Source organism: Stigmatopora argus, chromosome 21 (assembly GCF_051989625.1).
Source record: "Stigmatopora argus isolate UIUO_Sarg chromosome 21, RoL_Sarg_1.0, whole genome shotgun sequence".
In the NCBI taxonomy this organism is placed as follows: Eukaryota; Metazoa; Chordata; class Actinopteri; order Syngnathiformes; family Syngnathidae; genus Stigmatopora; species Stigmatopora argus.
The window spans coordinates 12,376,536-12,388,282 of record NC_135407.1 but is presented as its reverse complement, the minus strand read 5'-3'; the positions used below and the strand labels follow the sequence as shown (position 1 = coordinate 12,388,282).

At 40.9% G+C, this 11,747-nt stretch overlaps 1 protein-coding gene across 11 annotated transcripts in view; it reads left to right on the top strand.

The window, feature by feature from the left end:
* Nucleotides 1–4,884: 4,884 nt before the first annotated feature.
* Nucleotides 4,885–11,747, top strand: part of umad1 (UBAP1-MVB12-associated (UMA) domain containing 1) — a 96,036-nt gene continuing 89,173 nt past the window's right edge. For 3 of the 11 annotated variants that reach the window (XR_013297917.1, XM_077591026.1, XM_077591025.1), the window contains exons 1-4: nucleotides 4,885–5,565; nucleotides 5,846–6,339; nucleotides 6,794–6,882; nucleotides 10,886–11,016. Coding sequence is in view for 5 of the 11 variants with exons in the window: in XM_077591026.1 (XP_077447152.1) it covers nucleotides 6,801–6,882; nucleotides 10,886–11,016 (213 nt within the window). In the remaining 6 variants the exon portion in view is untranslated. Of the gene's footprint in view, nucleotides 5,566–5,845; nucleotides 6,340–6,793; nucleotides 6,883–10,885; nucleotides 11,017–11,747 lie in introns of those variants that run through there. The other 8 variants (XR_013297919.1, XM_077591022.1, XR_013297923.1 and 5 more) reach the window with 5 other exon arrangements.

The window sequence follows — 11,747 nt, the reverse complement described above, 5'->3', positions numbered from 1 at the left end:
TTAGATTAAACACATTGTATTACTATTAAACCACTAGTTGTGTGTTACTTTGTTAATAGATGGCGAATTAGAAGAAATAAAACATTTTTTCCAATCCAATATCCTGTTTTTGGTGTTTTTTCAGAGGGCTGGAACGAATTAATTTGTTTTCCATTCATTTCAATGGAAAACGTCCGCTCGAGTTACGAGAATCTCGTCATACGAGCTCAGTTCCGGAACGGATTAAGCTCGTATCTCGAGATACCACTGTATTTGCTTGTGCAGCTAAGTTATCGCACTGAAAGTGGCGCACACACCCTTTTTCCGGCTGTAACAGGCTTGCTAGCTTCGGAGTTGAGCGCCCTTTCTTAATGATGCACTTTGTGGAGAAGCACTTTCAATTTCGTCATACGCAGCTGGGTATGATGACAATTAGGCTTTTGTCTAGTCAATGATGATGACAAGCCTAAGTCTGATTTAATTTTATTTTTATTTATTTTCATGTCCATTTTTTTCTGGAAAAGTCAGTCTGGAAAATAGGTTTGTGAGCAAATCTGCAACAAAATCCATTTGCTTTGCTCTGTCGGCCATTGTGGGTGAAGTTTGCGATCTCTGGCTGCCTCACTATGGCTTTGGCCCGCCTCCTCTCTATAGTAAGCCAATAATAGTTGGTGAAAGCAATGACGTATCCCAGCCAGCAAAATGCCAATGTGTATGAAAAAGCATTGTGGGGTTGCCAACTCGAAATCTGATTGGTTAAAAGCAACAGTCTAGTTTAATGCAGCAGAGCCCGCAGAACTGATTGTGAAGGCTTTGAGGCAAATATTTGATCCTGGCAACAAATAATGGCTGAAATGTGATTGGTTAAATGCTTCAATATGAAAACACCCATCTGGAAGCAGTGCAACCAAGGGGAAAAGCAATGAAAGGAAGCTAACAGACCATTTGGAATAATAAGTATTGATGGACAACATATAATATGATTCAGATATTTCTTAGGCCAGCGTTTTGGTATATACAAGCCCTTGTTGTTTTGTAAAGCCCTTTTAAATTATTAAAGATGTTGTTTTGAAGCTAATTATCATAGTCATATCCTGCTTCCCCGCGACTGGGTCCTAATCCATTTCCGATCGCGCCACGACGACGTGGCGCGATCATAACAGAACGATCCAACCATAATGGACCCAGCAGGAGGCCACCCACGCTCGCGCCGACGCTCTCGTCGTAGCCAGCCACCCTTCTCGAAGCCCCCCGACCACATGGATTCAGCGAGAAGCTCCCCAAAATCTTTTGGGGAGTTTATAACGGACAACTACCACGGATTGCGCGCCAGGGGCAGCGACCACGGATCACAGACCACAGACGCGACTGTGCCTTCGAACCAGTACACACCACACGGACTCCACGGCAACCAGCTCCCTTTTTGATTCATTGAAGATGTTGTTTTGAAGCTAACTGCCTCGTTCCCCTCCTGCTTCCCGCACCTGGATCCTAAACCATTCCCGATCGCGCCACGACGACGCGGCGCGATCGTAACATATACAAGCCCTTGTTGTTATGTAAAGCCCTTTTGAGTTATTAAAGATGTTGTTTTGAAGCTAATTACCCCGTCCTATCCTCCTTCCCCACGACTGGGTCCTAATCCATTCCCGATCCCGCCACGACGACGCGATTCAGGTTTTTTTCTACGACAACGCACTCGTAAACGGAACAAACAAATTTAAATTAACTTGGATTAATATATACAGACACACTCAAACATGTGTTTAATGCAACTTTATACAAAACTGAATTCTAATTTTGCTTTAATCGTTTTTTTACCTTTGTTCTGGCCGGGTTAGTTGTTTGCCACGCCTCCATCCTCACGTTCGCTATCGATGGGCTGTTTGCTGTTATACTATGTATTCCCTTCAAAATATTCCAAAAATGATGCACACAAATAATCCTCACAATTAGATAACGCACGACCACTTGCCAACGAGAAGTAATCTTGTAGTATTAGCGATCGCTCCGCTGCTCATAAGAACATCAGGGGCACTGGCTCTCAACTCCCTCATTGTAATACCTTTGGTTGCAACCGCTTTGAACGGCGCCTATGAGAGAGTTGCGTCCAGAAATATTACAAAGAGGGAGTTTCGAGCCAGTGCCCCTGATGTTCTTATGAGCAGCGAACGAGAAGTAATATAATACTCCTCGTATTAGATAATAATAACAGGAAATGCAACAGCTGAGCTTACCCACGTATTGATTGTGGGTAATGAAGTTTTATTCTGAGAAAGAGTGCCATTGCCTATCCGCGTTGTGTGCACGAGTATACTTCATTACCCAGAAAGCCCTCTTTTTTTCCAGCGCATGCGCGTTATGCGTTTCCTGGTCGAAACTTGTCTGAATAAATCGTTCAGTGCTCGTAGATATTGTTATAAACGAAAGAGATGCGGCAAAAAAAGACAGTGCGCTACAATGATAAACAGCCTCTCATGTCATGGCCACCTGGCTTGGTCGCATCTCGAAATTTTGATCGTATCGCGGGCGAATTATTCGATCGAAATTTTCGTCGTTCCACGAGCATGTCGTAGGACGAGCATGTTGTATCACGGGGTACCACTGTACCAACTAAACCCTTTAAAATATGCCAGTGTCCCAATTTTGTATGAAAGATGTGAAACACACAAAAGTGGGAGAAAGTTATATTAAAATGATTTATTAATGTCTTAAAAATTAATAACAAGCATAGAAAATCTATCTGTGTTGAAACACAGGGGAACAAGAGAACGCTAACGGTAGGCAACAGAGAGAGCACACAAACACACGAACACATGAATTCACATCTTATAAATGCAAAATTAAGAATTCAAACAACAATATTAACAACATTAATCACCAACAAACATTAACGTTTTATAATTTCTGTGGAATTTAATTTTTCACCCATTTTATTAGTCGCTACTGGTTCTTACCTGTTTGGATTTCACTTGCCCTTCTGCTGTGCTAAAACTGAACATTTAATATTTCGCATATTACCACTTGCAACACTGAAACTTTACTGTTAAACTATTGGCTGTCATTTACGGTGACAGATGTCCAATCTGTATAATTAAAAAAAAACACAATCTGAAAAATAACCCATTTCATTTTTCGTGTGAGAGAGATGAGGTGTTTAATAATGTTTCTATAATGCAACAGACAAACGTCGTCAAAGTGGGCAATCGTACGACTTTTTCTGGATGTGTTTTTTTTACAAAGACAGAAAGTTCATGTAATATCTCCAGCATTTCTCTGATTTTTGCTGTTGGAATGCTCAAATAAAGGTAGCTTACAGCACTAATTTTAATTCTGAAAAAAATGAATAAAACAACATGTAGTACTTAATACTCAGAAACCTGTTATTATGAACTATTAAATTGAAAATGGTGGCAAACATGATATAAAAAGAAAACAATCCGTTAATATTTATGGATAAATTGTTCCTTAGAACTATTAACGCATTTATAAAACATTTACAATACCCCTGAAAAGTTGCATCTAATTGTAACAGTCTGCTCAGTAAACCTGAAAAGAAAGCATTTCAAATTGCCTTTTAATCCAAATGTCCAAATATTACCGCTTTCTTCTATAGTTAAGTTCAATTAACATACTAATCAAAACAATTGTTTACTCATTTCTCTCATTTCATTTTCTGAACCGCTTCATCCTCACCAAGGTCGCAGGGGCGCCAGCTGACTCCAGGCCAGCGGTGGGGAACACATTGAAGTGGTTAACATTCACAAAAAAATTATCTGTTCCTTGATCTCACTGATATATTAACAAAACACATGTGGGATGCTCTCCGAACATTCCAATTCACATACAATAAATTGTTCATTTACATTTTTTTTAGATTTAAGCAAATTTCTCTTCTCCTTTTGGTCACCATTGTTGGGAATTTTATCCATTGAATTTGGAAGGCTGAATTTGTTGACATGTTATCAAAAAATTACACTTTAGGGTTATTCATTCATTTATTTATTTTCTGAACCGCTTTATCCTCACATGGGTCGTGGTGGGTGCTGGAGCCTATCCCAGCTGACTTTTGGGCACGAGGCGGGGGACACCGTGAATCGGTGGCCAGCCGAACGCAGGGCATGAGGAGACAGACAACCATTCACGCTTACAATAATACCTAGCGGCATTTTACTGGAAAGAAAATGCAAACTTCACACAGGTGCACCGACCTGGAATGGAACCAAAAACCCCAGAACTGTGAGGCCGACGTGCTCACCACTCATCCACCAGGCTGCCCACTTGAGGCATCCTCATCTTCTTTTTTCCATCTTTTTTTCCAATTGATAGATTTAACAAAATGTCACCCTGTGGATAATTAATCAAATTCAATAACCAATTTGAACTTCAAAATCTACAGTAACTCATCCGCTCAATGCCAAAATCTGGCCATCCATGACCCAGGCAAAGATTCAGTGCATGGGAGAGCATTGTGGGATGACAAGGCTCTAATGTTGATCACTTTTCAGTCCAAATAAAACCTACATTTAAATGTGACAGTACTTACTCTATTTATTAACTTATAATAATTATTTCAATAATAGACTCTAGGGTTGTTGTCAAAGTCGCCTGATATTAGGTCTCATTTAATCCTATATATCATAATTTGGTGAGTTAGCAAATGAGTTGAATATATTTGGACACTGTGTGCAGGTTTTTATTTTTATTTTTAAATTACAGTTATACCTCTACCTATGAATGCCTCTAGGTACCAAATTATCAGGTTACAAAACTTTTAGAGATGCAAATGAGTGCCTCAAGATATGAAAACAAAATCCAAGCTACAAAAACGTCAATACATTTCCTGTATCTGTTATTTTATTTTGAAATTTTTGCGGATGCATTTCTTCTCGCTTAACAATTTCATCTGTTGTCATTTTGTCTCACAAAAACAGCGCTCCATCTTTCAAGATTCTCTTACGTCTCTTTGACCTTCGATTGTTGTTGTGTACTTGACCTTATGCTCGGAGGAAGCTGTGTTTGAGTACTTCGACGGACTCGCAGTCGACGACAACCCGCTATGCTTCAAGATTCTCTTATGTACTTTTGACCGCCATTCGCCGTTGTGTGCTTGAATATATGCTTGGAGGAAGCTGTGGCCAAGTGCCTTCGACGGACACGCAGTAAACCTCAGGCTGAGCCGCAGCCTGCATTGGGCAAAATTGTGTCGCAGCAGTAGGCGATGGGGCTGGTGGTCAGTAAGGAGGGCACCGACGAGTTGGGCGAGGGGCACCAAAACGAGCTCTCAACGGAACAGAAGTTAATGCAACGCTCGGCAATACATGAGGAATTCAACGAGAAGGCGGCAGTGGAGGAATTAGCCACCTTTCCAACAGAACAAATCAGAAAAAAATCAAAAATAAATTTTACAAACTTTCCGACTTCATGGAAAAAACAAACTGAAAAAGTGTTCAGGAGTCGTGCAATTGCCCATTTTGATGACGTTTGTCTTGTGCATTTTAGCATTCAAGGCAATTGTCTTTAGATAGATTTTTCTCAAAACGTCCGTCAACAAGCACTGCCGAAGGGGAACTTAAATCCAAACAGGTAAGACCGTAAGAAGCAGTGGCAATAAATAAAATGGGTGAAAAATTAGTTTGCCAATGAAATAAATAAAAAACGTTCCCCCTATTTGATACATGTTCCTTTGTAACTGTAACCCACCCACTTGTATTCAAATTAACGCCCACTTGGGCGGAGGCAATGAAGGCTTTAAAAAAACGGAGTCAGCCCAGGAGTCTTGCCTTTTCTCTGGTCAATAAAGAGAACCGGTTATGGGAGCTTCAATAATGTCTTGCCTATATTTTTGTTGACACTTGTGTTTAAGGAAGAGAGCTCTATATTTGGACAGCCAACATCGTCCACACCCGAAATTAATCGAACCCGAGAAGGAAGATAGAGCTTTCTTCCTCAACACTTGTCTCACCAGATCTTTCAGAACAAAGAAGAGAACATCCCACATCGGTCGAATTCTGCTTCATCAGAAGTGGGCTATTGAATGGACTGCTGCTACTCTGCTTTTCGATCACTGCCATACAACGTTTTCAGATTACCACCCCAAATGTACAACTAACATTTACAAATATATTAAAATGCAATGCTAATCCAGAAAGTACTTGGATATGTGATTATATCATTTTGTTTAACCATGAAATATCGAAACCGCAACTGTCAGTCCCCTGGAAATACATTACGTAAAGGGCTGCTTGTGTTTGGAACTCGCCGGGGCTTCGTGAACCATGTGACCACTCGGCGACGAGATCAGTGTGTCGCAACTCCTTGTTAAACGGCTGTCTCCACTAAGACCACGATAACAACACGGTAATTTTAGGCGAATGAATTTAGATCTGATTATTGCTTTGTTTTGTCTTTGAAGTCAAAGGTATATCGAAATGTTACTTGGGAAGGACCAATCAGTTCATGTTTAAATGCGACAATAAAATCAACTTTGTTACCAATTGTTGATTCGCAACCCAGACAGCACTTTTAAAGTTACAGTACGTTGCAATATAAAGCTCGAGGTTTTCAGTACTATCGTTTTCATTTATGTCGTTGCAAAACGACACGTTTGTGACCTATGCCTGATTCTCCAGAGTTAGAGCTACAGTCTACAGTCTACACTGTACAGTATGGTCCTTTCAAATTAGTAGGTACTGGTCTTTCTGTAAAACGACGTAAAGAAGTACCAAAATACAAAAGACACGGTTTCACTGCAAAATGCTATGGTTTTACACTTTTTAAATATATATATATATATATATATACTTGTATACAGGGCGGCCATGTTCTCATTCTTTGGTTCACGTAAAGTTTCAAAGAAGTCAACATCAGAGAGGGAAGCTGATGGAGGATTTGTGATCATTGGTAAGAAACGTCTTGGTGGCTAACAAACGAAACACACAAACAAAAATGTTGTGCCCCCATTATTACAACCTTCTTCAAAATCACTCTGAATAGAAGACAGACTGTGGTCAACTTTTAATTAAAATTATTACATTTGAAATTCTAGCAGGGAAATTGCATATTTTTGAGTATGTGAGTAATCCGAGAGGTATACTACTAGTATTGCCCCACCTTGGCTATAACTAATTGTTTAACAGTACTACAAAAATGACAATAACAACCTTGACAAAGTACACATGTTGGAATTTTAATTCTATTTTTTTAATATTCTTCCAGTTAAACTACATTGAATTGACAATTTTATTGACATTATATAAGTAAATTGAGATTTAAAGCCAGTTCTGGGGTCCTGGGTTCAAGTCCAGGTGGGATGTTCTCCCGGGTCTGCGTGGGTTTCCTCAGGGTACTCCGGTTTCCTCCCACATTCCAAAAACATGCATGATAGGCTGATTGGACACTTTATGAAAGTGATACTGATGAGTAATATATGTATGCATCATGTCAACATTGTACAGTTTTTCTTTTTCTTTTTTGTATTAATCTATTTTTACGTGTTCAGATATACTATTTTGGCGGCCTGGCGGCTCAGTGGTCAGCGCGCCGGCCTCACAGTGGGGGACCTAGGTTCAAATCCAGGTCGGTCCACCTGTGTGGAGCTTGTGCATATTCTCCCTGGGCCTGCGTGGGTTTTCTCTGGGTACTCCGGTTTCCTCTCACATTCCATAGAGATGCGTGGTAGGCTGATTGGACACTCGAAATTGCCTCTAGGTATGAGTGAGTGTGAATGGTTGTTTGTCTCTTTGTGCCCCGCGAATGGCTGGCCACGAATTCAGGGTGTCCCCCACCTCTGGCCCGAAGTCAGCCGGGATAGGCTCCAGCACCTCCCGCGACCAGTGAGGATAAAGCATTTCAGAAAATGAGATGAGATATACTATTGTACTTTAACAGATATTTCATACCTTGGCGGCCTGGTGTCTGAGGGTTTAGCACGTCGGCTTCACAATTATGGGGTCGAGGGTTCGATCCCAAGTCGGTCCTCACTGTGTGGAGTTTGCATGTTCTCCCCGGGCTTGGGTGGGTTTCCTCCCGGTACTCCGGTTTCCTCCCACATTCCCCAACCATGCAGGGTAGGCTGGTTAAACACAATTGCCTCTAGGTGTGAGTGTAAGTGTGACTGGTTGTCCGTCTCCTTGTGCCCTGCGATTTGCTGGCCACTGATTCAGGGTCTCCCCTGCCTGCTGCCCATAGTTAGCTGGTGTAGGCTCCAGCACTCCCCGCAACCCTTGTGAAGATAAGCAATTCAGAAAATAAATGAATGAATGCAACTACAATGGACTAATTGAAAAATACTAGCAGGAGCAGGATTTGTAGTTGTCCATGTCATTGCTAGTTTTTCCACCGCTGTGCGCAAATGCTTTGCTGTGTTCAACTGTATCAGTTTTGAAAAAAGAAAAACAATTGTGATGATAGTGTTATTATATTCCCACCACTAGATATCAGCGAAGGTACACAAATCGGAATAAATATTTTTTAAGATAACCTCATTAAATGCTAGATACAAAACAACAATGTCTTATTTTCCATTTCCGATCATCTGCAATAAATTATCAACATTGTAATAAGTCAAGCGTCAACTTTCATGCCTAAGAACTAGGAAACAAACACCTGCACCTTAAAAACAAAACAAAAAAAGCCCTGGCTGTTTTTATTTATTTTTGGGGTTGTTTTTTGGATTAGTTTTTTTCCCTTAGCCTGGCAAACAGTGGAAAAAAATAATTAAAAAAACAAGCAAGTAGCAGTTATCGAAATGCTTGCGCAGATTCCCCAAATTCAAGACAGGAGGACCTGTGCTCGTGTACACACTTGCTTCCATTCAATGCAATCAAGTTTCACTAAGATATGGGGCAAAGAGAATGAGAGATACTCCCTTCTTACGCTGGACTCTACCAGGCGTTCTCAGCATGAAGACATCAACATTGGCAAGAAGACTGTTTTCACCCTCACAAAAAGAAACTGTACATTTAGTACCTTACATCAAATAACTCTGAATAAAATAAAAAAAGATGAACTTCACAAAGTTCTTCCAGCCCGAATAAGCACATTGAGATGATTTTCAATAACACTGCTATTTGTGCAAACAGTAAAAGTATTGAAGAAGTATTTCTCTCCCTCTCTGCGACATTGGTATGATAACGTACGGTAATTACTCGAATTAAACGCGCACTCGAAAATAACACGCAGGTAATTTTGGGCCAAAAACATCTGGAAAAACGCAGTAATCGAATATAGTGCGCACCTAAAATTTCCCGCTGACGAAAATCAGAAATCTTACCTTTTTTTCTTCGTTTCACGATTGTTTTGTTCAAACAAATTTATTCATTAGAATCCTTCAAATGAAGAGTCCGCATCAGAATCTTTAAATAGTCTCTGCAGATATTCCTCTCTCTCTTTGTCTGTCCTCTCATCCGTCTCCTCATACATCTCTTCGTTGAGAATCCTATCAACGTCCACGCTTCCTTCATCCACTTCCTCTTCCTCCCACAACACATCATCCGATTGGCTTTACGAGATGACGTAAAATCCGTGCGTCAAAGTGAGTTTGACAATGCTTTTTTCGATCGAAAATTTGTCATTTATTTTAGTTATTGATTATAACACTGAACTGAGAGAGGGTGAACTGAGACGAGTACGAGGCTAGAGGGGGGCAGTGGTGGTCTCGGCTTTACGAGATGACGTAAAATCCGTGCGTCGGCTTTACGAGATGACGTAAAATCCGTGCGTCGGCTTTACGAGATGACGTAAAATCCGTGCGTCAAAGTGAGTTTGACAATGCTTTTTTCGATCGAAAATTTGTAATTTATTTTAGTTATTGATTATAACACTGAACTGAGAGAGGGTGAACTGAGACGAGTACGAGGCTAGAGGGGGGCAGTGGTGGTCTCGGCTTTACGAGATGACGTAAAATCCGTGCGTCGGCTTTACGAGATGACGTAAAATCCGTGCGTCGGCTTTACGAGATGACGTAAAATCCGTGCGTCAAAGTGAGTTTGACAATGCTTTTTGCGATCGAAAATTTGTAATTTATTTTAGTTATTGATTATAACACGCACCCCCATCTATTGGAATTAATTATATAGCAAAAATCTGCGTGTTATATTCGAGTAATTACGGTAGCTTCATTCTCCATTCCAAAGCGCTTATTTATGACAGTAGATTGCTAGCTCAATTCAATAAGCATAAAGTGAAATATTCATTCCTTCATTTTCTGAACCGCTTTATCCTCACTAGGGTGGTGGGGGTGCTGGAGCCTATCCCAGCTGACTTCGGGCCAGACGGGGGGGACACCCTGAATCTTTGGCCAGCCGATCGCAGGGCATTCACTCTCACACTTATACCTACGGGCAATTTAGAGTGTTTAACCCGCCTACCCCGCATGGCTTTGAAATGTGGGAGGAAACCAGAGTACCCGGAGAAAACCCATGCAGGCCCAGGGAGAACATGCATACTCCACACAGGTGGTCTGACCTGGATTTGAACCCAGGAACCCAGAGCTGTGAGGCTGACGTGCTAACCACTCAAGCTGCCGGGCCACCTGTAATGTGAAATACTGCAATTGTAAATGTGTTCCATAAGCATAATGTGAAATACCTTGTACGTATAATGTGTTCGAAGCATGTATAGTGCCTTGCGAAAGTGTTCGGCTCCCTTGATCTTTTTAATCTTTGGGCACATTTCAGGCTTCAAATATAAAGATAGAAAATTAAACTTTTTGTCAAGAATCAACAAGTAGGACACATTTGCGAAGTGGAATGAAATTAATTGGATATTTTAAATTTTTTCAACAAATAGAAATCTGAAAAGTGGGGCGTGCAATATAATTCGGCCCCCCTTGCTTTAATACTTTGTAGCGCCACCTTTTGCTGCAATTACAGCTGCAAGTCGCTTGGGGTGTGTCTCTTATCAGTTTTGCAGATTGAGAGACTGAAATTCTTGCCAATTCTTCCTTGCAAACAGCTTGAGCTCAGAGAGGTTGGATGGAAAGCGTTTGGGAACACCAGTCTTCAGCTCTGCCCACAGATTCTCGATTGGATTCAGGTCTGGACTTTGACTTGGCCATTCTAACACCTGGATATGTTTATTTGGCAACCACTCCATTGTAGACTTGGCTTTGTTTTGGCTCATTGTCTTGAACATGCAAACTCCACACAGGTGGACCAACCTGGATTTGAACCCAGGGCCCCACTGAGGCCGACGCACTAACAACTCAGCCGCCGGGCCGCCCTATGAGATAATATATCACCCACTAAAATTTGTTATCGCGATAGGTCTAGTTTTAAATTTGCTGGATTTAACGTGCATTTTTTTGAGTGAGGTGCGGTTGAGACACCAATATAGTCATGGAAGACAAGTGTCTTGCAGGTGTTGAAAATGTCACATTTGTCTGCAGTAGTGATTTGGAGAGTGGATGAATCAACATTATTGATGCACTGCATTATGTAAGATAAGAATGTAAGATAAAATGACAAAGTCGCTTGGCAATTGCTTGTTCATATTGTATCAGTTTTTATAAGTATAGAAACATCATTGTCATAGAAACTTGACACTGATTCATCAGACTTTGCCCAAAGTTTGGTCGTTGTCATGGAGACTTGACACTGATTAATCAGACTTTGCCCAGAGTTTGGTCGTTGTCATGGAGACTTGACACTGATTAATCAGACTTCGTCCAAAGTTTGGTCGTTGTCATAGAAACTATACTATACTCTGTTTTCCTATATAAAGACTGACCCACTGGTCATCCGGAGAGAGTTGCAAGGACGACAGAT